Here is a 26,290-nt window from a genome sequence, read left to right as displayed (position 1 = left end):
CATTTCCAAATATCACAGATTCTAGTCCACAATTTGCTGTGTGTCAGGATGTCAAGAAATGTGCAATTTACCACGCATTATCCTTTCCCACATCTATCAGCATTGTGTGTTTGTGTGTGTTTATCAGGTATTTTCTGTATGTGAGCTTATATGAGGATGTATATATTTACTCCGGTCTAGGTGAGATGGAGGAGCTGGAGGCCCAATGGTTGACGGGTATCTGCCATAATGAGAAAAATGAAGTGATGAGCAGTCAGCTGGATGTGGACAACATGGCTGGTGTGTTCTACATGCTGGCAGCTGCTATGGCCCTGTCACTAATCACGTTTGCCTGGGAGCACCTTTTCTACTGGCGACTCCGATACTGTTTCACTGGTCTGTGCTCTGGAAGACCTGGACTGCTCTTCACTATAAGCAGGGTAAGGAATATAACCAAACCAAAACTCGATAAATCTTGCTGATAATCTTACCGACTATGACAGGCAAATGTGGTAAAACAATTACATCACATTAATATAGTTAAAGCACAGGTTATTTAAAAATCACACTTCCTTTCCCTGTCTGTTTCTGCCTTTGTGATCATAGTCTGCTTGTCTCTTCAGGGTATTTGGAGCTGTATTCATGGTGTTCACATCGAGATGAAGAAGCCTCCAGAATTGGATTTCAGTCCTCAGGCCAACATGTTGCACCTCCTGAAATCTGCCAAAGAGATTACCACCTTAGGGGTAACCTCACCTAAACGACCCGTCTCCAGCATCCTTCCTCATACCCCAGGCCTGCTGGAACTCATGAACAAAGGGAACAGCCTTGGTCCAAAAGACACTGTGTACAGCAACGCCAGCACTATGCTTGTCAATCGCCAAAAAGAGCCTCTCAACAATGCCCTTTTGCCTGGACAGCGTGCCCTTACCATAATGGATGCACAGACAATTGACAACGGCACAGGAGGCAGCAACGATCCAGGGCGTCTTCCTGCCTCTAAGTCCCGTGCCCTCTGGAAGAAGTCAGTGGAAACGCTACGTCAGACCCAGGGACCCGACGGTAACTCCCCACCACCAACTGCCCCACCCCTTGAACCTCGTGCAACTATGAAGAGTCAGCGATACTTGCCAGAAGACCCTCAAGCACGCTCTGACATATCTGACTGCTCTGGTCGCATAGATTTGCAGAAGCAGCACAAGGTCAAAGAGACGCTACGGAAGCGCAACCGGCTGCCACGAGATCTGAGTGATGTGGAACTGTCTACACTGCGCAGCCAGGCCAGCCAACAGAGCAATCATAGTGGTCAAATCTACTCTCAGAGTAGCCAGGGCAGTCAGATCTACACTATTGACTCCATTGACCAGGACCATGGACTACACTACCCTGACATATTCAGTGAGCACAGGGACAACAAGCATAGACCTCCATCCTCCTCTGAGCAACAGCCCATTCTGCAGCTGAACAGTAACCTGCTCACTCAGGTTCATGAGCCGGACGTTATGCAGACTGCTGCTGCTGCTAAGGAGAAGAAGTACAATACATATGGCAAGCCTAGTGGGGTAGGACTCAGTGCGGGGATGCCTGGCTCAGTGCAGGACCACCGGCAAACCCACTGCCGTAGTTGCTTGTCAAAAGTGTCCAGCTACTCTGGGCTTTATACTGTGCGATCACCTCAGTACCGCTGCGAAGCCTGTCTGCTCTCTGGCAATCTGTATGACATCAGTGAGGATCAGTTCCTCCATCCTGATGCAGGATTCACTGCCATTCGTGGTGGGAGTGTAGACAGGAACTTCTCTGCTTTTCTGCCACAGCCTGATGCTTCCTTCACTACGTATCTTCCCCAGAGTGACCAAGAAGGCGAAGGGCTCATCAGCCACTACCAGAACGAAGGTGTTATCATTCGTCGACAGCATTCTTATGAGAACCTGCCACAGAAGAATTCCTCTCGCCGGGTCAGCCTCCAGGACTGTGCGCCTTATGCCAACATGCCCAGTTCCACCCTGATCCCGGACAAGCCCCCAAAGAGCCAATCCACACACCTTAACCACACACTCGCTGGAGTGGGTGTTAGCGGGCTCGGCATTGGCCGGCGCAGCAAGTCAATGTATCCAGCCCGTCCAACAGAGAACCCTTTCTTGCAGACACTCCGCGACGATCAACGTCTTGCTCATGGGCGCAGCTCCACGGACATTTACAAACAGCTGGTGCCACTCACATTAGGTCAGGTTACTGATGGCAAGGGGCTCGGCATAGGGATGGCAACCCCTGACCTCTTTTACCCCGAGCATGTCATGCCTTATGTAGCCCCTCCTCCAATTGGCACATACCCAGCTCCCAGAGCATTAAGTGCTGGTGGTGCCCGGCGCATCTACAAGAGGATGCCCAGCATTGAGTCCGATGTCTGAAGGACAGATGGGAAAAAGACAGAGACAGTGAGACTGACTCCTAGAAGGTTGTACTACGCAAAATCATGGGAAGCTCCATGTGGATATGGATTAACCTAAGGACAACATATTGGACGGTGAAGCTTTACAACTAGGTGGGAATAAAAAAGGTTGGAATATATTTTCTTTCCTGCTCCTGGACAGTTCTCTCAAAGTTCAACATTTACATCAGGTCCTCCCCTATAGTCGAGCGGCAGCTCTGGGTCTTCCACATAAACACCGAAGACGGCAGCACATGCAGACCGGACAATGGCATGCCGTAGAGAGGAAGTGCAACAAAAGCTGCTGGAAATGGCAGGGCAGCTCCAAAGAGTTTCCCTCTCCACACCAACAAATGAGCAACCAAATATAAACGAATCCCATGCACAGATGACCACCCTCACATGCCCACAAACCAATGAACTGAAACAATGAAAGTCCAAATAACAGCTTATCTATACACACACACACACACACACACACACATACACAAATATAAACACATCTAAAATGCACACAAGCAAGCATATGCTCAAGTTAATAAAATTGTTACAAAGGTAACAAACAAGAAACATGAGAAAATCCTTGAGCGGAGATTCAATGCAAAGCGAATATGGTTCGCAGAAAAGCTTAATTAGACAACACTACCTAATTGAGACATGTTTTTTAATCAACGAATCTATTTTGAAACATATTACAGGAGGGACACTTGGTGTATTTGGGGCTGGACACTACATTAGTTTAGAATCACATATTTATAGATCAAAGTTAAGAAGCTTATTGTCCTCCTCCTTTTCCTCCTACCATCCCTTACCTGCATGTCAAACAATAGCAGGAAGACGCTGTTCTTCTCTGAGCCACCAGTGTTGGGCACACAACAATGACACATGACTTCTAAATTTTCTTAGATTGAGCTTATTTCTATAGTTGTCTAGAGAAAACATGTGAGACGAGTAATTTTTACACAGTTTTATACACTGCCAAATCTTGACCAAGTGGTGTGAAGAGCATAAGTACTGTTATGGTATACGAAAACAGAAAGCAAGACATGCAAGCTATGGAGAAACTATGCTTTATGGTCACATGATGCAAAGGGACTTGAGAAAGCTCCTGTAATCTGAGAGCCCAAACAAACAAATGATGTCACATATTGCACTGCAGGACCACCGAGATATAAGAACTTCCTGTTTGCCTCCAATGCACAAACACATCACTCCCTGCAGAATTAAACCACACGCCCATACGTCACTAAGATTTTATTTATTTATTTATTTATTTTGGTTGTTTTTTCGAATATAATGGTCGTTCCAGCGATATGCACAATATCAGGTTGCAATATAATATTTATGTATGAAATTTCCTAGTTTTAATATGTTTTATTATTAGTTCACTTCATTTATGAATTGTAATACATGTGAAATTTATTTATAAATGTGATTTACTTGCGTATGTATTAAAGAAAAAAAAAAGATAACAGCATGTTAATCTTCTGTATGGTCAGACTTTTCCGAATTGTTCTTTTTAATTTTTTGATGTGAATGGGAGTAAATGTTTACAGTGAATATGGAAATATGGATTCATCTCCAATGTGATTTTGATTGTCATTTGAATACAAGCATAAAAGTGTCATATGGCGAAAAATGTCCCACTGGACCATATGTTTTCGGCTGTGTTTTCAGTTGATTGTGTCTGGAACTGGAGCTGAGGTGAACATTTCAGGGTTTATATTGGGCCTAGAGCTCAAAAACAGTTCTTCTCCACTCATGGTTTGACAATAGACAATAATGCTAATAATAATAAAAACCTTTACATCATTAGAGACGTTTTTTCTTAAATCATTAGTTCTCTGAAGACCTGTTTGGAGTCCCAGTTTGAATTCCTGCAGAGGCGCAAAATCCAATAGCACTTAAAGCCCAAAGAGTAAGTGCTGAAGCAGCATAGTGGAAGCCTCAGGATTAGCTGAGTTTACCAACAAAGAGCATTTCAAACTAAGTTTACTGTTATTGGAAAGCATTTGTTTTCACAGCACTAAAAACTGGCCCACTGCTTATATTAACTCCTGACTGGCACTTGGTTTATTATTCTCCATCCAGATTCTATTTAAATTACGATTTTTTTTATAATTAGCATTCGTTTTTTTTTGTCTTCTCATACACTACAGTCAGTCTATTTATTATAATTATAAGTTCCAGTATGTGAAATGTATGTATGGCTTTTGTTTAGTCATTATCTGAAATATCTGCTCATTATCCGGACACATTAGACCCAGTCCTGGACATAAATTCCCAATTAACAATGATTCTCCGCTGACCAAGCGTTTAATTCAACCGCAAAATCCCTCTGTGTAGGAAACTGTCACAATCTAAACAATACCTCCTCTCACCACTGAACATATTTTATATAAATATATGGTGCAATCAGCCAAGGGGTTGAATTTTCATAATTTGCATAATCAAATTGATTAATTGAAAGCTTTCAAGCTGTGTTCTGATTTGCCTTTTTCTACTTCACTCCAATTTTGCCAGTGTATTGGGTCTACAAATTGGCACTTGTTTAACAATGGTGGCTATTGTACATTATTTAAATGTTATATATATAATCACAGTCACATACATGTGTTTAGTAACGTCTTCAAACAGTGTCATGGCAGTGATAACTGCAGAAAGCAAGGCCCAGAAAAATAACTGAGGTAAAATAAGGCATAGGTAAAACAGTCCTGCTCAGTGTCTGAAATGGCTTCCTTTACACTGTTCCCTATATTACTCACTTTACAGTGCACGGTTATAGAAAACAGAATTCAAAAGGGTAGTGAACCATGTCAGACACTACCTAATGTGGGTTTTTAACAAACAGCGCAGTGCATTATGGGTATCCACCAATATCACCTTTTGCGGTGCATTGTGGGATTTTTTGAGTGCAATGAATGTTGTCCACTGTGTTTTCAGACACCTCTACAAAATGGCGGAACCCCAAAAATAGTGCACTCTGTAGTGAATAGGGCAGTTGCAGACACAGTGATGGTTCATTAACTGACATTAATGCAGGGTGGGAGTGACACTAACAGAATAATGGGACTGGTACATAGTTTGAGGTACAATGAACATTATGGCACATGTAAAATAATTTTAGTATTTAAAGATATTGCAGATTTGCAAGAATCCTGCTTATCTTGTTGTTTGTATACTTAAAGGAACACTGGGTAAGATTTGGTAGTTTAGCTCCTGGACTGCGCCTAGAGTTGCAGAGTGTTATTTTCTTTTACAGCACTGTCCTGAAATCAAGGTGTAAGGGTGGTGCATTACAGAGGCCATTACAGGTCAGTGAAGCATCACAATGATTTTGAAGCTGTAATTTTAAGGTACAAATGCTACATAGTGTTCCTTTACCCAAGCCTGTATATTTCTGAAGTCTGGAGCCAACGGTTTTCAGTGTTTATAGCAGAAAGATAAAACTTCCAGTAAAACCATAAAACGCTAAAACTGTCAGTCACCCTCTGTAAAGACTTCCTGCCACAAATCTTACTGTATTTTTATCCAGAGCAAAAAAATTCCCTTAACACTCAATACATAAGGCATTAAACAATGCTATGAATTAATAAATAATGGACAGAAAGAACAGAGGCGTTCATGAATTGATGAATATGTTAATTCAGTCACTCATTGATACATTTGTTATCCCTTTCCCTAAGTGTGCATGTGTGAACAATAATATGTATAATGTGTTGAAACTGGTTATTACATGGATAATATGCAGCCCATAAAAGAAAACTGGAAGCGGCCTGTGCTTAATCGTCCACAACCTACAACACAAAGGATCATTTAACAATTGATTGGAAGCGCAAAATCCAAGTCAAAATCCTCCCTAATGTTGCTTTAAATTGCAAAATTGCCTTTATGTTGGGAAGGTATATTAATATCACGTACAAGACGAGATGAAAATGTTTGAGAGGCTTTGGTATGAATGAACCTCACAGAGGTCTTACAGATCTCGCTTACACACCAGTGTACAATGATGTATACTTTAATATGACACCAATACATATTATCATTGTCGTAACAAAACCTCAGGCTGCCACTTGAAATCGCCATCTTCACACGAACATTTTATAACAAATGAACCAACATTAAGGGCCCAAAAGCCACATCCAGTATTTCCACATAATTCAACGAATAAACAGCAGTTGTGCATTAAAACGTACGCAGAAGTGTGTTTTGTCTAGAGGATATGTACATATTTTTACTTAGATAATCAACTCAATGTGTCTTTGGCCTACAGGCACACAAACCTTTGCACACCAGTGTTTGTTTGTTTCCTTCTCTCATGAAGTTATCATTTCAGAGCTGCGTTATATTTGGAGAATTATTCAGTGAGATACAAAATGACTCGGTCAGTTCCACTGCTTTTAATATCTTTTTTAATAACCACAAACCAACTGCACTGCTTCACTCTATAATAGCTCTATACTGTTGATGCGTGCTCTATGGCACTTTGGTATTCTTGGGAGAGGCACTTTCGGCTGACATAAACTATCTTTCCTCGTCTGTTTTATTCTTTTTGCTGACTGTTAATGTGGCCCAGTCCACATCCAGGGGTCTGTTGGGGTGGGGGATCAGGTGCATCGACATTGTTTTTAATCTCAGCACACTAACATTCTTTGGTCTGTAGTCGAGGGCTGCTGGCCGCTGTTCAATCTACTCTTACCGTGGTGTTGTTATGAATCTCTGGACACACTGGCCCTAGCAAATCCTCCTGATTCCCACCCAGATTTGCAAGCAAATATTCAGAGAGACTTACTGGTGAGAAATATTGGTGAATCAGTTCTGTAAAAGCACAATGACACTATTTCTCACATAGTTTAATCAGACATATGTCCTGATTTCTTCAGTAGAGCCCTCCACTCATATATTCCTGATTATTTTGTATTTATTCAGTGCCATCGAGGTCGTTAGACCTGTTCCGATCTGGTAGAGCCACAATGATAACTCTTAACACATCAGGATGCCATAGTAACAAAATTAATGCCTTATTAATGAAACTCCACCAATATATTTTAATGTTTTTTTTCTTATTTAGGCCTTACAGACCATATGTAGTTCCATGAAGTTGAACCCTTACATTAAACCGTGAAGAACTTATCTTAGAGCATGTGCAAAATGTAACTGCTGCATCATTCATTCATTCATTCATTCATTGTCTGTAAGCGCTTATCCAGTTCAGGGTCGCGGTGGGAACGCTGGGCGCAAGGCGGGAACACACCCTGAGACACTGCTGCATCATTTATTGTGGAAATGCTCAAATAAGAAGCCAACGTCAGCTTTATGATCGTGCTCTTTATCGATATTTTTGTCTACTACCAATTTTTGAGATTGTTTATAAGTCCCCCATATCTGGAAAAGTTTGATTTTGTTTGTAAAATGCAATATAAACAAAATTCTGTGATTTGTTGATTGTCTTGAAACTATATTTACATTTATTTAAAATACTGCTTTAGAATACTTGATTGCGTTTTGTCTAAATTTAAACAAATTTATACAAAATCGATACCTGCAACTCGCTCAAACATAACTGGGACAAAGGCACATTTACCACTATGTTACAGTTTGGGAACTGAGGATACTAAACGTTGCTAGTCTTTCCTTGTATATTTATCAGATGATAATGAAGTAAATAAAAGGTAAATAAATTAACATATCACAATTTATTTTATTTACATGGAAATAGGAACTGTATTGCAGAAGTACATCTATCCTGAAGTATCATTATAAAAAAAAAAGCACAGCGCTGATGTATCATAAATGTCAGTAAAGTAAGCACGGTGCTAAAGTGGGCAGTTCTCTAGGACAGAATCTAAATCAATATTTTGCAACTCTACAGTTTCCCTCCAAAGACAAAATTAAGCATAGAAGATTGTAGAGTGCTGCTGTCTTGCTGCTCAGTCAACACTGATGCCAATTGGGAACTATGGTCATCTTATTTTCAAGTTTATGTGAAGTTTGCCTTGACATGATGAAAAATTAGAGTTAATGAATCTTTGATTCAAGTTATAAATACATTCTGATAAAGCATTTCTGGCAGAGAGGCATGCTCACTCATACAGCTGTAACAAAATCAATAGCTATTAAATGCTATTAATCATGATGGATTATGGTAGTCACAACCACAATATTTAAAATGCCACAGAGCACACCACTGTTATGAAGGGCCATGAATTGGTGTGGTATATGTAAATAAGTAAATGTCACCAAAATGTAACAAATATAAGCATATTTTACAGATTTACAGATTTTATATATACAGATTATACAGTATAAATATGTACATGAGTTTACAGTGTTCAGCTTACAATTTATAAGGGAGATTAATATAATCCTTCATTAAATTTCATAACTTTAACCATGCATGAATGATTAGTCTCCTCAATGTCAGAGACAGGTAGAAGCAAAATGTCTTGGCTGATTGACTACTGCGGTAGTAGGAGGGAAAATGTAGGTATAAACTAGTACCAAAAGATCACCTAAAGATTGCTGTGGACTCTCTTTCTGTGTCTACATTTATAGTTTGTGTTTGTGTGAGTATATTTTTATTCATCTCCAGAGACTATACAGCCCCAACATGTAGTGGAGTGGCTTTAGAGGAGGGAGTGGAGGGTTTTGAGAGAGCTAGGCTACTAAGAGTGGTGTGATAAAAGAGAGACTGAGGGCCAGTGAAAGAGATACAGTGTGTCTCTGACACACACACACACACACACACACACACACATACACCATTTCAGTGTGATCAACTTGAAATACTGTAATTCATTTTGACATGATCCACATGTGCAACGTTAATGACCACAGAAAGGCACACAAGCGCTCTCACACTTCCTCTCACACACACAATTTGGAAAACACTTGGATGGTTTAGGAACTAGAGTCCTCATTGTACCATGGTTCTGGTCATCAATATCCTATGAGATTTAAGTACCACATTTATAATCAATATTATAAAACCATTTAATTTGATACAGTATTATTGAAATCAGCAATGGAAACAAGGCCATACATATTTGGATAAGAGCTCTTCTAATATCATATTGAACTAGCATCCAAAAATTAAAACTTTTTAATACAATTAAAAAGTAAATTATTCCTTGTGTTGTGTTCTTAGTGTTGCCATAGAACCGACGCCTTCAAATACGAATCTTTGATCCAGGCCGCACTTTTAAAATTGCCTGCCGATATGAAACTATACGGCCAGGCAGGTGCATTAGCAGTTGCCGTTATAGTTTCATACCAGCTGGTAATTTTTTTAAAATCCATGGATCTAAAGTCTGGATTTGAAGACCTCTGCCACTGAAGAAACTAACTAAATATTCAGGGGCCAGCCATGAATGGTGGAGGCCTGGGCCAATCAAAACTAAAAAAGACACTGCATTTGTTTCACTCTGCTCCTGTACAGTTGGGACATTGTTTGGAACAATTCTGTGATGTTTAAGACAACGTCTGCAATTCTGGGGAACTGCTGCTCTCTCTGGTTTGTTTATATACAGAAGCTCAGAGGACATGTGTTTAAGGGAAAAAAAGTATTGTTATATGTTAGTGGCTGTACATCATTATTAAAATGTGTTTGTAATTGGGGTGGTTAAGTTTTCTAGCACCTGAATTTAGAGTGGGTTCCACCTTAAATAATACGAGACAACAGAAGTAAGTAAATATTTCTCACCTATGGAGCAGGAATAGAACAACGTCCTCATCTCAGTTCATGCTTTTCAATGATTGGAGGTCTCTAATCTGTCTAAACACCTCAGTTGGTCTGCCATGAGCAGAACGCCCCTTTTACTTACACTGGGGGCTTCATAAACACATTAGACCGGTTTCTAGAACACAAAGAGATGGAGAGCAGCCAATGTTGAGGAAACATTCTCAGAAATTATATATAGAATGTTTTTTTTATTATTATTATTTAAATAAGTGGCATCACTTTTAAGTATATCCCAGTAAACAAGGAAGGTCCCTGGACGTTCAAAATAGGTCTAAAAGTACTCTGTCCGTCAAGGACATATTTTAAACGTCAGTGGACGTCCAAAACGCGTTTTATACAAGTAATTTATTTTGGGACCAATTAATAACGTCAATGGACGTCCAAAATACGTCTAATAGTCGTCTTTTCAATGTCTGTGTTTGGACGTCTTTTCAACTTTCATTTTCAACCTTAAGGAAACGTTGATTAGACGGCGGTCATTACGTTATTTCAACGTTGAATCAATGGCTACATGTTTACTGGGTTGGTTGTGCACGTGGTGTGTTGTTAATGTGTATAAGAGTGTGGGTTTCCTCTTGGAGTGTGGTGAGTTGTGCTGTTGTCTCTCTGGTGTGTGTGCTGTAGTGTGCTATCCCCTGGGCCTCGGCACACATCAAGTCCAAACTGCTCTACGCCCTTGTTCCATATGCCCTTGTTAAGGCATAATGAAGAGCACCCTTGAGCAAGAATGGATGTGCCACGCGCCTCCTTTGTTGACACTCGGTATAAATTGTCCATCTTCCATGAGTGATAACATTGAAGTGTCTGTCTTGCTCCGTCTCTTTGCATTTGCCCACCCAGGGGATGAAAAACAGGCGGCTGATACGGTACGGAAGCGTTCGGAGTTCTCGACCAAATGAACATAATTGATGTGAGGAAGCAAAGTGGACATATGCGATGTTCTCTTGAGCGAGAGACGCGAATGCACTTAGGCTACTCGTCGAGCGCGGCGCACAAATGCGCAGATTATTCCAAATTTCACACTAGAGCTAGCCGTCACAAGTTGGGAGACAGGAGGGAAAAGGTCAGCACTTTTGCACAAAATCCTCGGCAGGTCACGTGGTGCGTAATGCGATTATTACTGTCTTTTCATGCCACTAACATGTGCCTTAAAAGTGTTTGAAACTGGGGCTTTAGTATGTGTTAGTGTGTGTGTGTGTGTGTGTGTGTGTGTGTGTGTGGTAACAGACAGAGGGGTGGGGGTGGGGGGTCCAGCCATTTTTAGATAAAAGTCATCTTTCATTGGCTTAATGTACTGTGAGACACTCGGTGCTCATTTAGTTGCTCGCTGTGTTCTCATTGTGTGTGTTTGTGTGCGCATGTGTATGCTTCGGTGAAAGAGAAACGGAGAAATTGAGGCTTCTGTGGGATTACAGTTAAAGAAATGTGTGTGTGTGTGTGTGTGTGTGTGTGTGTGTGTGTGTGTGTTAGCATACATGAGTGAGTATATCTGAGCTTTTGCCAGAAGAGCGCGCTCTGCCTACACACTGAAGAACCCATGAAAATTCATAAGGGCGCGACGCCTACTCACCAATACTAAAAATACAGAGAGAGAGAGAGAGAGAGAGAGAGAGAGAGAGAGCCTGATAGAGAGCCAGCGAGTGGTGAAGGGAGAGAAAAACAAGGGAGAAGAAAAGAGAGAGAGAGAGAGAACCAGGAGAAAATGAAAGAAGGGCAGAACACAGTTGTGAAACAGAAATTAGAGACAGAAAAAATATGGCATGAGAGGAAGGGAGAAGGAGTATGAAAGAATGAAAGAAAAACAGAGAAGAAGGGAAGGACTGGGATAAAAGCAGACAGAGAGAGAGAGAGAAAGAGAATGAAAGAGAGAAGATTGTGTGAGAGATGGAGAGAATAAAAGGGAGAGGCATAAACGTGACTGAATGAAGGAAACAGGGAGGTGAAGAAGCAGGACAGAGAGAATGAAATAAAGAAACAGGAGAGGCAGAGAGGGAAAATGGGATGGAATGAGAGAGAGAGAGAGAGAGAGAGAGAGAGAGAGAGAGATGACGCTGTGTGGAGAGAGAGATGACGCTGTATGGAGAGAGAGAGAGAGAGAGCTGTGTGATCGGGGGAATATTGAACACGTGGCAGGAGGAGAATCTAATTTTTCAGATTCAACTCCTCGAGTCACTTTCCCCCTCTGAAGCCAATCTTTTTGCTTATGTGAGCTTGTGTGTGTGTGTGTGTGTGTGTGTGTGTGTGTGTGTGTGTGTGTGTGTAACTGTGCTTCAAGCCAGTGTGTAACCAAAATGTAGCATGTCGTGTGCAGCACATCAAAGAGAGGAATATAGAGCAGCGTTCAGCTACAATAACACGACTGAAATAAACTCAACTCACTCACTTCGTGTCCACATCCACATCACACACACACGGCAGCCACTCCAGTGACTGAGTTAGTGACACAGTGAATGACCTGGAACACATTACCGCATGCTCACGTCTCTGTGTGTGTGTGTGTGTATTAGTTTGTGTGCAAACAGGACTGTGGAGAACATTGACAATGTGGCTTATGGAAAAAGCATTAGATACTTTACGTTCATTTTTCCTTGACATTAAACTGAAGTAAATGAACACTGTGCACTGATATGAGCGCATATTTTACTCTGTGTATGTTTCTGAATACTTTAAATGGAGTCTGTTTACAACAGAAAGTCCACACAACTGTTCTCCACTCTATTCTGCTCTTCATTTTCTACACTGTGAGCTATGAACCTGTCATTGTGTTTATGCATCTTTGTATTGAACTCATCTGTGACACACACACACACACATAACGCGGTGGGTGATCATCCTCTGCGCCTGGGGAGCAGCTGGAGGTTATGTGACATGTTTAAGGGCACTTCAGCTGTGGATGTTGAGGGAGGAGACAGTGCTGTTCCTTCTCCCCCTGCCCCTGCCCCCAGTTTTCCTGCTGGTCGTGGGAATCAAACCGACAAACAGAAGGAACTGCAAACAAAATTAAATGAATCATGAGCAGACAATGGTGACTGTGGCAAAGAAAAACTCCCTCAAAGCTGGAGGAAAAATTCCTTGGGAGGGGCCAATTAATAAAACCACACTTTTTTCCTTCTCTGTAAGACTTCATTCGTTATGAATTCAACGAGCTGACATTCAGTTTTAAAGGAACACTAGGTAAGATTTGGGTATTTGGCTCCTACGGCTATAGAGTGTAATTCATTTTTACAGCACAGCACTGAAATCATTGGGGATGGGGAGGAAAGGTGGTGGGGTGGGGTTGGGGGGGGGGGTGTTCCTACCCTCATCCAAAAGTTACATAGTGCAGTTTCTGCAGTGCTGAGCCCAGAGTAGCAATGACAGAGGCTCTGGTCAGTGAAGAGTCACAGTTCTGAAGCTGTAATTGTAAGGTATAGAAAAACATAAAATCCATTTATCCATTTCCTCTCTGATTTAGAAAACGTTTATAGTCACAATGTATTCCAAAATTCCCTGACATTTCTATGGAAGTAAGAGAGGGAAAACAAAGAGAACTGTTTTGAATTACACAACATTAAACATAATATTCAAGATTAAATAAAAACGAAATTCCATAAATGAATAAATGAAAACAGAAAAAGAAATAAGCATAAACAATAAAAATGTCGAAATGTTAAGCAAGAAATAGACGAGTGTGTGTCAGATAGTGTTTACAAAAGAGGTGGAGTCAGTGATCAGTAGGTTATTGTTGTTGTGGGTGGAGCTGTATGTACAGTATATACTAATATAATTAATCAGATGTAAATGAGTGTCTGTGATGGTGTTTATATAAAAGGTTTGGTATAAAAGCTGAATCCTGTGTTAATGGATTTTGGTCTGGGCCATGTGTCACTTTACTGAGTACTGTGGACAAATACCTCAAATTACTTTGACACCCATGGCGTAAACTTAATGGAGGCTGCAAAACACACCTGCTTCCTGGGAACTGAACATTTTTAGCTTGCTGGACAGCATTTAATTACACACAAATCAATGTGCCCCTTGCCAGTTTTCTCTCATTCACATCAGTGGTATTTTTGTCCAGCAAATTATGTGCAAAACACAATGGTAGACAGCTCTGTTTTCATTATGTAACTCAAACACAGCCTTCGTAAGACGGTCTTACAAAGGACACACACCTTACTGTGCTGCGGCTTACTGTTTGGAACAGAGCTAAATTCAAAACGTGTTGTGCATTTTGACTGAAAATATATAAAGCTCTTAAATCGGTGTAAAACTATGAACTGTGGGTGCATATTTAGTGTAAATTTACTGAAGAGTTTTAAAAATCTACAGCCTGACCACAAAACGCTGCTGTTTCCTTTACATTTAAAACATATCTTTATTTTAATCCAATACTTCATTGAATGTTTCCTCACCATTTGCTAGCTCTCTGGTTTGTTTGTGTGCTGGAAAAAGGTGCAGTGTTTGTATGCAGCCCTGGCTCTGTAAATGGGAAAATAAATTAAGAGTCTCTGCCCAAACTGGCTCAGGAGCTCTCGCTCTCTCTCAGCCACGGACGAGAAATTTCATCTGGAGTCGTTCGGACGGTGGAGAGATCGGTGAATATTGAAAAACGTGAAAAGAGATGAGGATGTTGCTCTATTCCTACTCTGTATGTGGGTAACATTGACTTGACTTTGCTGTTTCACATGTATTACTTAAGGATGGAACTGACTACAAATGCAGGAGACCGCTAACTGCATGAAAGTAAACGCAGACAGTGAGTGCTACAAAACTAAACATCTAAAGTTACAAATAGTGAATAAAAACTTACAGACATGTTAAACTTCAACCACGAGTAAGGTACAGTTGGCTTCTTACTCAAACACACCATTCCACATTAAAAGAACTTCTGAATGAACACATATGGCAAGAGAAGTTTGTTTTGTTGTGCTTTGCATCTATCTTTAAGTATTGACAATGAAAGACCATCAGTTTTTCACTCTAGTTAGTTATCCATGAGTTGCAGATGACATCACTGTGTGATAGTAACTGCAAAGATGAGTACATATTTATGACTTATTAACACACAATTCAAATAAAAAACTTGTTAATAATAAATCGTTATTGTGTCTGTCAACACTTTAAGCCCTCATTTAGACTTCAGAATTAAAGAAACAGAAGTCAAAGAAACATAACTGACCCATTTGTTCGCATCACGTTTGTAAACAGAGCTCTGTTCGTCAGTGGCGGTGAGAAAAGTGGAGCAAATTGTGGGTAACACTTTAAATTACAGCCCTCTAATTGCTGGGTAAGTACCTGTTACGTAAGCCATAAGATAAAATAAGTACTGAGTAAGTAAAGGGTATGACACTAGAAATATGTGGCAATTACTAGGTATCTGACAGACATTTTACAAATAAGGTACATTACTACTTTCTGAATACACTGTACTTCTGAGCATAATTATAGATTATAGAATTGAATAAAGGTATGACAGTTTATTCAAGTGACTATTACTGTCAAGGAATGCAGCTACTACTTTGAATTCAGCGTAGTTCTGAATGTAATTATAGATCCATATAAAATATGGAAGAAAACACTGACGCATATTCCCTGCCGTACCCATGTGAGCAGAAGAGAAACACCCATTCATGATTAGTCAGCTGTGTACACATAATGCCTCAGTACATATAGGAAACCGTGTAAAATATCTCTGAAGTGTGTGATGATGATTATTGTGGTAAATCACGTCCTGAATGAACCTAATGAGTACAAAGCACCATGAAACTCTGCTAGTGTCTGTAATAAAAGTAGCTGACCATGTCCTTCTCTGTGTGCACTGTAAATAATTTGAAAGGATTTTAAATTTAATTCAAAATAGTAGCTGCATTCATTATTTATATAAAAATGACAGTAATAGTCACTTGCATAAACTGTCATACTTTTAATTCAGTTTTATAATCTATAATTATAGGGCGGCACGGTGGTGGAGCAGGTAGTGTCGCAGTCACACAGCTCCAGGGAGGATGTGGGTTCGAGTCCTGCTCCGGGTGACTGTCTGTGAGGAGTTGGTGTGTTCTCCCCGTGTCTGCGTGGGTTTCCTCCGGGTGACTGTCTGTGACAGTCACACTCCTCTGTGAGGAGTGTGGTGTGTTCTCTCTGTGTCTGCGTGGGTTTCCTCCGGGTGACTGTCTGTGAGGAGTGTGGTGTGTTCTCCCTGTGTCTGCGTGGGTTTCCTCCGGGTGACTGTCTGTGAGGAGTTGGTGTGTTCTCCCCGTGTCTGCGTGGGTTTTCTCCGGGTGACTGTCTGTGATGAGTGTGGTGTGTTCTCCCTGTGTCTGCGTGGGTTTCCTCCAGGTGACTGTCTGTGAGGAGTGTGGTGTGTTCTCTCTGTGTCTGCGTGGGTTTCCTCCCACAGTCCAAAAACACACGTTAGTAGGTGGATTGGCGACTCAAAAGTGTCAGTAGATGTGTGTGCGTCTCTGTTGCCCTGTGAAGGACTGGCGCCCCCTCCAGGGTGTATTCCTGCCTTGCGCCCATTGATTCCAGGTAGGCTCTGGACACACCGCGACCCTGAACTGGATAAGGGTTACAGATAATGAATGAATAATGGTACTTACTTTATACTTATTCAGCAATTAGCGGGCTGTAATTTAAAGTGTTACCGGCACTAATTCTGCAGTAAAACATGAACCTTATAGCTGCCAAAAAATGTTGACATACAACGCTCTATGTGAGTGCAGAAGCGGTTATTTTATGACGTACACTGTGTCCTACCTGGAATCATTGGGATCAAGCCGGGAACACACCCTGGAGGTGGCACCAGTCCTTCACAGGGCAACACACACACTCACACATTCAGTCACACACTCACACCTACGGACACTTTGGAGTCACCAATCCACCTACCAACGTGTGTTTTTGGACTGTGGGAGGAAACCGGAGCACAGACAGTCACCCGGAGGAAACCCACGCAGACACAGGGAGAACACAGGATCAGAGTATTTAAAACAAAAAATAATGAGACAAAAGTATATGTGGCTTGTGTCTGTAGTCTCTTACACACTAAACCAAACACGAGTAAAATAGCCCAATTACTGAAGCTTGTATGTGATGTGCGTATGAGCAACTTACTCAGATTCGGACCGAAGAGCAAAGAAATGTGTTGGAGTCTTAACACGCTGACAGTTTACTTTAAAGCTCCATTTTGGACTAAGTATAGCACAGCTGTGTGTTGCTACAGTAGTACTGAAGGCACTGGAAATACCTCACAAACTAGGAGTACACAACTGTGTGTGTGTGTGTGTGTGCACCCTGTGTGTGTGTGTGTGTGTGTGTGTGTGTGCACCCTGTGTGTGTCTGAGGAAATCTGCTCATTCATGAAGTCGCTCGGGAATGAGACGGCACAAATAAAGCAATCAAAGTTCCGGGTCTAATTATGCGTTCAAACACACACCAAATGGGAGCTGTTTATGCAAATGTGTATGCAAATGTGCGTTATTTTAGGTGAGTTTCCCGGAGGGAGGCCGAAGTCAAAATGTTTGGATTAAATTTAGCGCCTGAGCTGCAGCGCCATCAGCCAAAGTCATTACACTGGACAGTGAAATGCATATTAAAAATCAGCATGGACGTCCCGAGCACAAGCCAATTTAACAGGAGACACTGAACATCTCCCTCGGTTATATCGCTGTCCTCTTTTTCAGTATGGTTCTGCTTCTCTTTCTTCTTACTCATTCATTCCCCCTCTCCCTCCTTTCACTCGTTCTGTGTCTCTACTTTCTTTCTCTTCATTTATTTTTGTCTTTTCTCTGTCATCATTTGTTACACTCCCCAATTTCTCTCCATTTCCATATCACCCTCTTCTCCTCCTTTGTCATTTCTCATCCCTCCCTACATCTTTCTATCTTCCTTTCTGCATTTCTTTCCTTCTTTTACTTTCTTCTGGTCAATTCTGTTGTTCTCTCTTTTCTCTTCATTATTTGTTTCTCTCTCTTCTCCTCCTCGTGTCATTTCTGTTCCATCTCCATATCTTTTTATCTTTCGTAGCTCTTCTTATGTTTATATCCTTCTTTTCATTTCTTCTCTTCTTTGTTTTTCTCCACCTCTTGTCTCTCTCTCTAAATGCTAGCCTTCTTTGGCATCCTGTTATAAGGCCTAGATTCTCTTATGTACTTTGTGTGTGTATGTGTGTATGTGTGTGTGTGTGCACTCAGAAGGGAAGGGTTGAAAGGCATGCTGAAGTTCGGAGCATTTTACGCTGGCCGCACATGTTTTATTCATAAAGGTGTGTTATATATTTATTTTTTAATGTAATATCTTAACATTTAAAATGCTCTCCCTGGTGTTACCTGTCAGAGGCAAATGTGGGCCACGGGTGACGACATCATCCTGACATCAGACTTAGGAACGAACATTCCCAGCATCTCAGTCCTCTCAGAGTGATTCACTCTCTCTCTCTCTCTCTCTCTCTCTCTCTCTCTCTCACACACACACACACACACACATGTACACAGCAGTTATTAAATTACTGAGAGCATCCTGAGACCAGAAAAGTATGGCCTCCATTCTAGCTCTCCGAAATAAGCCACAGGATGGTTGACTCACCGGGATGTGGCTATTTCTGATTCATGTCCGAATCAATAAGTAAAGTCCTAACCAGGGAAACGTTTGGGTCTTCTTTTCTTTTCTGTTTATGAAAAGTGCAGTGATGCAGACTGCAGAAAAATAAAACAAGCAACGGTGACTCTATAAATAAATGAGTTCCATAAATGTAACTGCTATCTTTTAGAACATTTACGTTTAAAGCAACACTAGGTTGTATTTTTACCTTAAAATTACAGCTTCAAAAATCACTGTGATGTTTCACTGAGCTGTAATAGGGTGAACAGGGCCTCTGTCTTTGCTACTCTGGGCCTCTGTCTTTGCACTATGTAACATTTGGAGGAGGGTAGGAAACCAGGGCTATAAAGTGAATTACACTCTGGGAAGCCCAAGAGCAAAAATACAAAATCTTACCTATTGTTCCTTTAAACAGATGGTAGATTAGCTTTAAAGGGGGACATGTTATTTTTAAAAATCCCTTTTTTAGTGCATGCTCACATTAATTTGAGGACCTGTGTTTGCCCATCAACACTCACTTTGAAACAAGACCACGCCGCCTGTTTTCTTCTTTTTAGTGGCTGCTCAAGTCTGAAAACATGGGATAAAACGAGACATTCTACTTCTCATGTATAGGGCTTAGACTTAAGGGTTGCCCCGCCCCCTCGTCTGAGACTCTCCAATCACAGCGCTAAACCTGGGTTTATACGCCAAGATTAAAAAGAGCAAGAATGACACAACGAGTGCCGAGAAATAAGAACACTGAGTAAAAACAGCATAAACGAGAATGGAGAAGAAAGAAAACAGAGCGAAAACAGCTAAAATCCAGAGCTTCTCACTGCTGTGCACTTGCACTGAACTGAGCAGTGACTCATTCTCTGTTAAAGGAACAGGTGCTGAAACTGGCCGTTCTGAAGAGGGAAGTTTAGACGGGGGGAGAATGCTGCTGTGGGGTTGGCACCTTGTGGTATTTTGACCACAGCAGGTCACAAACCTTTCATTAAGACCCCAGAACTGTGTTCACTTGTGGATAAAAAGGAGGTGGAATATGTCCTCCGCTATGGATCTTATGTAAATTATGTATAAATATATATTAGATATAATTTAATATCTTGAAATTATGACATGTGCATCAAAGGGAGTGGGAAAACATGATGAGGTCAGATGCTTCCACCCAGTCCTGCATGACACAGTAGAAACATTTCACATTTAGACATGAATTAATAACCAGGTTTGTGAAGTGTGGCCAAAGGTCCTCACTTAATAAGAGACGAAAGGCAGAAGAGCAGTTGTTCCTCAGGTGAGTGATAATGTCAGCGCGGGGTGTGATCAGACTCTATAAGCAAGAACAGCTCATCTACATAAAGAGGGAAATGATGACATATGATATTGTAATACAGCTGCAGTCCATCTTCTCATCAAAAAGTCAAGTGCACTTCCGAGAGTTCAGTAATGCTAAAGCTCCAGGCACTGGTCTACAGAGACATGAGAAATACAAACTGATGAGGACAGATCAACTATTATTCAACCAGAAGCATTGAAATGGATGTACGATATACAAGACGTGAATGTTTGACCCCTGTATTAGGATCTGGTGGCTCTGCTTTGTTGTGAGTGGAGTTAGCCAATGGTTCACTAATGGTGCTTTTCCACTGCTTGGTATCTACCTGACTATCTATTTTTTGTTTATCCATTCGGTAGATTTGGTCCCTGGTACCTGGAACCGGGTTCTCTTTTAGTCCTTGTTTGCTCTTGGTTCCATAGCTGAATAGAGACTAAACGTGAAGTATAAACCTTGCAGAGCGCTGATTGGCCAGAGAGACTTGTCAGTTACAATGAAATGCAGACGTCCAGCACTAACTCTCCATCTGTAAAACCTCCAGCTACAACAGAGATCACATTTGTTTTTATCTGACTCACCAAGGCAGCTCATACAACTACAGAATGCTCCTTGGATCGGTGGCTGACGGATAGAATCCAGCGAGAGTTGGACACTGCAACAAGGAAGAAACAAACTCTACTGATCAGTTTGAACTGATGATGGAGTCATGTTCAGTCCCAAACAACAACAACATGTGAATACACGATGGGTAAACAACACGTAAAGTTACCGCTGTTTTCTTATGATTTCCAAAGCTTGTGTTTTCTGTTAGAGACAGTGATTTTAGACATCACCAGCTACACTTTGGAGGGGGCCCAAACAGCAAATAAAGAGGAGTCAGATTTCCACCAAAACCACCATAACACCAATTCACAATGGGGTTTAGTCTTTAGTACAGTTCTAGAGACATGTCAGAAAGATACTATTTTTGTTTACGCTTCAAATTGTTAACAATGTAACCTTGGATACCTCCATCCATCCATTCATTATCTGTAACCTCTTATCCATTTCAGGGTCACGGTGGGTCCAGAGCCTACCTGGAATCATTGGGCGCAAGGCAGGAATACACCCTGGAGGGGGCGCCAGTCCTTCACAGGGCAACACACACTCACACATAAACTCACTCCTACGGACACTTTTGAGTCGCCAATCCACCTACCAACGTGTGTTTTTGGACTGTGGGGGGAAACCGGAACACCCGGAGGAAACCCACACAGACACAGGGAGAACACACCACACTCCTCACAGACAGTCACCCGGAGGAAACCCACGCAGACACAGGGAGAACACACCACACTCCTCACAGACAGTCACCCGGAGGAAACCCACACAGACACAGGGAGAACACACCACACTCCTCACAGACAGTCACCCGGAGGAAACCCACGCAGACACAGGGAGAACACACCAACTCCTCACAGACAGTCACCCGGAGGAAACCCACGCAGACACAGGGAGAACACACCACACTCCTCACTGACAGTCACCCGGAGGAAACCCACACGGACACAGGGAGAACACACCAACTCCTCACAGACAGTCACCCGGAGGAAACTCACACGGACACAGGGTGTGTGTGCGTAATTTATGTTTTCTATTATAATGTTTCAATTAACCAATTAAGTTTATTTTAAATAATAATAATAATAATATTGAAGTCTTCGGGGAAATATCTGTGAAATGCTCATGGGTTTGTGGAGGCTAGGCCTTGCTACAGCTCTGGTCTGCAGCCCCACTGGGTTAATAATATACACCTTCACCATGGCTTGCCTATGTTTTTTAAAACTTCCAACAGCAGTAGTTCCCTGTCTTCTATTAATCTGTGCGGCCAAACACCTAAAGCGACAGAGAAACCTCCCAAGTTATGAGCACAAGGCCCCAAGATGGTGAAGGTGCTGGTTTCCTGACAACACACAAAAAATGAAATATGACCACGTTTCTGTTTCATGCTTTTGTTTCAGCCACGAACCTGAAAAACAAATAATTCACCTCAGCGCACTGTAGGCGATCCTGACCATAGACCCACAGGAACATGTCATCATCCTGGATTTATGTCAACAATAATAACAGTCCTAAAGCTCAGACACACCGCCTTTTGATGGCTTCTTCTCCTTTAGATCCTCATATGTTTAGTTGTGCCCCCGATCCGTGTTATTCTGATTATTCTCTGTACAGGAACTCACCAGGCACTAATAAGACTTGGGAAACATTTTCCATAACTCCCACCAAGGAGGGATCCACTTACCTGTTTTAATAAAGCATTTTAAATAAAGTCTTCATTTCCTGAGATGAGGGTGGTACATTTTCATGACAGACATACTAATCGGTTTCAATTTGGGGAGACTTTTCTATCCTTCTCCTCACATGACAGAATTTCAATTATTAAAATATTCTTTTGCATAAGAACTCTTCATTCTCTATGATCTTCATTTTGCCGCTGTCAAACTGCTTTATTGTCAGACTCAGACTTTATTGTCCACATTCAGTGGAGTGGAAGGCTACCTTTCACCTGAACCTGTGTTTAACCTGGATTTCCTATAAAGGGAAACAAGACAGGAAAAAGACATTTGTTGACAGTGGTCACTGTGCTGGACTGAAATACCTATGATCTGTCCACAAACAGGGTGTCTGCGTGTGACTAAGCTACATTTACCTTTTTAATGTCACTAAAGGAAAATTAGGACCAAGCTTGAAATGGGAATAGACATCAAAAGAAAGAGTAAATTAGCTGAAGTCGTTATGCTGATGTCAGTTCAGAATGAACAGTTAATTAGTTAAGTAAAATAGTCAATTTTAAAACAGGAGGCACCGTGGCGCAGCAGGTAGTGTCGCTGTCACTACCTAGAGGGACCTAGAGGTTGTGGGTTCGATTCCCGCTCCGGGTGTCTGTCTGTGAGGAGTGTGGTGTGTTCTCCCTGTGTCTGTGTGGGTTTCCTCCAGGTGACTGTCTGTGAGGAGTGTGGTGTGTTCTCTCTGTGTCTGTGTGGGTTTCCTCCAGGTGACTGTCTGTGAGGAGTGTGGTGTGTTCTCCCTGTGTCTGCGTGGGTTTCCTCCGAGTGACTGTCTGTGAGGAGTGTGGTGTGTTCTCCCTGTGTCTGCGTGGGTTTCCTCTGGGTGACTGTCTGTGAGGAGTGTGGTGTGTTCTCCCTGTGTCTGTGTGGGTTTCCTCCAGGTGCTCAGGTTTCCTCCCGCGGTCCAAAAACACACGTTGGTAGATGGATTGGTGACTCAAAAGTGTCCGTAGGTGTGAGTGTGTGAGTGTGTGTGTTGCCCTGTGAAGGACTGGCGCCCCCTCCAGGGTGTATTCCCGCCCGTATTCCTATGATTCCAGGTAGGCTCTGGACCCACTGCGACCCTGAACTGGATAAGGGTTACAGATAATGAATGAATGAATGACCACCCTGGCAAATGCAGTAGTTTCTCAGAGCTACTATGAGCTTGAACGAGTTTGCATTGTTAAGATAGACTGGTCTACAGCTAAAGCAGGTAATCACATTTCATTCCCCTCTGAAATGAAACCAAGTTCCTGTGTGGACACTTTTCATTGGGATCTAAATCATGACAAATGGAAAAGTTCCCATCATCTAAACTAAAGCCTAGAGTAGATGCTTGCTGAGGGGGCAAACTCCCTATAAACACTCTTTCAGAAGAAATGTACATGCTCACAAAGGTTTCAGCAGATAATGTATTTTTTGTCTTCATGAAGTGACTGATGCAGGGGTTCTGCAAATATACATTTTCACATTTCCTTGGGAGAGCTAAGCATGTGAAATTATGTGCTGAATGTGATACATTTCAAAATATGCATAAAGTATTTTGGACTGACTGGAATGATGTCTTTTTCATTTCAGAAGAGCCACAGTCGGAGGGGATTTCTTCTCCCTCACTACCTGCTGGATCACTAGCATGACTTTGTAGTTCATCAGCCTGAAGATGACAGTCTTTGGCTCATTAGCCGTGTGTGTCTTCTATATTGCAGAGGCTTGGTCAGAGAGCGCAGGGAAGCTACTTCTGTTAGATTTTTCTGGGGAAAAAAAGGGTCATACAGCCTCACAGCCCAGGGCTTTCTCACAGAGACTCGTTAGGCAGAAGTTCAAGCAATTGCCGCAGTCCTCTGTGATGACATAATGATGTAATTCAATACTCGTGCCTATCTTTTTAACCAGATTGCCTTATTGTTGTGGGTTTTTTTTGGTTATTTCCAGCTGTTTTCTGGGTTTTGTGCAGTAAGACAATACAGCAAACATACAAGTGCTTCAATCTCATCTCTGTATGTTACTGATATCAAAGTGTGAGCCGCTATATAATGTTTAATGGCAGGGTAAAACGGAAGTCAAATTGGCACAAGACGCTGAATCTTTAGTTATTCGAGCAGAATATCAAAGTCAAAATCAACTTTATTGCCAATCAGATTATACCACAGGAGTGCATGGCTTGAGACTTGCTTTCCTCCAAACTCTGATGTGCAAGTATATGCATAACACAAAAATACTAGTCACATATTAGTACAGATGAAACACATGTTCAAATATAAAGTGAAAGATATATTAACAAATGTGCACTTTGTACAAATTACAAATCAACATATTCATTCATTGTCTGTAACCCTTATCCAGTTCAGCGTCACGGTGGGTCCGGATCGTACCTTGAATCACTGGGTGCAAGGCAAGAACATTTGAGTCACCAATCCACCTACCAACGTGTGTTTTTGGACTGTGAGAGGAAACAGGAGCATCCGGAGGAAACCCACGCAGGCACAGGGAGAACACACCACAGTCCTCACAGACAGTCACCCGGAGGAAACCCACGCAGACACAGGGAGAACACAGCACACTGCTCACAGACACTCACCCGGAGGAAACCCACGCAGACACAGGGAGAACACAAATCGACATCGCCGTTGCTCAACGGAAAACATGCATCTCCATTTTTGTCGATATTTAGTCATTTGAACATAGCAGCTGTCTTTCACATGCTGTAGAAATACAATGCTCCACAATAACTTGGAATATAATCTTTTTACATTGACTTCCACTGAAATTTAAGAAGGTTTTTTCCTTCTCTTTTAAGGTTACCACTTTAGAGATAGATGTTTTTCTTTGGACAACAATAATATCATTGATACATGCCTTTATGCTGCATTTAAGGTGGAATGATGCCAACCATAGAGCTGAAACTAGGTTTATACTTGATGTATTGAACACGACGCGAGGGTGCGCAGGCCAAAACAATCGCCGCAAACCTGCCCCTGTGTGTTGGCGGGACGTGATCATGCACCTCCAAAGTTTTGTAAGTTAGTGTCGCTACCCGTTTTGCTCGACCTACCCGATATGGACGCCGCATGCACTGACCTTCACACATATAGCTTATAGCAGCAAAGACGAGCTTTATCTTCACGAGTGAGTAACTTTGTGTGTTTAAACAAGTTAACCTTTCCTCTCTGTCCTTTCCAGGTACTCCAGGTTTAAACAAAACAGGACAAATAACGATGTGGGACACACCCTGCTGAAAAATCCAGCTCAAGGCCAGCTTTTGCTGGTAGCTGGATTTGGATGGTCTAAGATGGTCTTTGATGGTCAAGATGGTTGAAAAGATGGCCAACAAGCAAAAACATACCCTATGCTGGTAAACTACCCGGTTAACCAGCTCTTGACCAGCATACCTGTTTTTAGTCATGCTCAGTCTTGCTGGTCGATCACTTTGGTGATGCTGGTCTTCCTGGTCAACCATCTTGGTCTAGCTTGGTGGTTCAGGTTGATCATGCTTGTAGACAAGCTATACCATCAAACTCAAACCAAAACATACCCTATGCTGGTCAAGAGGCTAGGCTGTTTTTTTCAGCAGGGACCTGACGTTCAACCAAAGAAGGCAATGTCTCTTTATATTTGTACTCGAAGAAGAAATTAGTAAAATATCGGCGCTATCAGTAAACCTGACATTCTGTGCATGCGCAGTCCAAATCTGGTAGCAACACTTGCCACACACTGCACTCCCAAGCACTTCATCCATTTCCACTGGTTATGTAGTTTACTGCCACCTGTCCTTTCGGAGAATACTGCACCAACTAATGTCAAGCACAAACGCAAAAGTCACTCACTTAAATAGTTAAGTACAGCATGCAGCATAGCGAGGGGGAGGGGGTAGCGCTTGTAAACTGGGTGCCAAGGAGTGTAATTTGCATAATCGTGTATATTTATAGATG

At 41.8% G+C, this 26,290-nt stretch overlaps 1 protein-coding gene across 1 annotated transcript in view; it reads left to right on the top strand.

Moving 5' to 3' along the window:
* The window catches only part of grin2ab (glutamate receptor, ionotropic, N-methyl D-aspartate 2A, b), a 146,101-nt gene extending 141,912 nt beyond the window's left edge, over window positions 1–4,189 (top strand). The window contains exons 13-14 of the mRNA XM_066661689.1: window positions 181–419; window positions 603–4,189. Coding sequence (XP_066517786.1) covers window positions 181–419; window positions 603–2,387 — 2,024 coding nt within the window. The 3' untranslated portion in view covers window positions 2,388–4,189. The remainder of the gene's footprint in view (window positions 1–180; window positions 420–602) is intronic.
* Window positions 4,190–26,290: the final 22,101 nt, after the last annotated feature.

Source organism: Hoplias malabaricus, chromosome 2 (genome assembly GCF_029633855.1).
Source record: "Hoplias malabaricus isolate fHopMal1 chromosome 2, fHopMal1.hap1, whole genome shotgun sequence".
Taxonomy (NCBI): Eukaryota; Metazoa; Chordata; class Actinopteri; order Characiformes; family Erythrinidae; genus Hoplias; species Hoplias malabaricus.
This window is presented reverse-complemented; position numbering and strand designations above follow the sequence as displayed.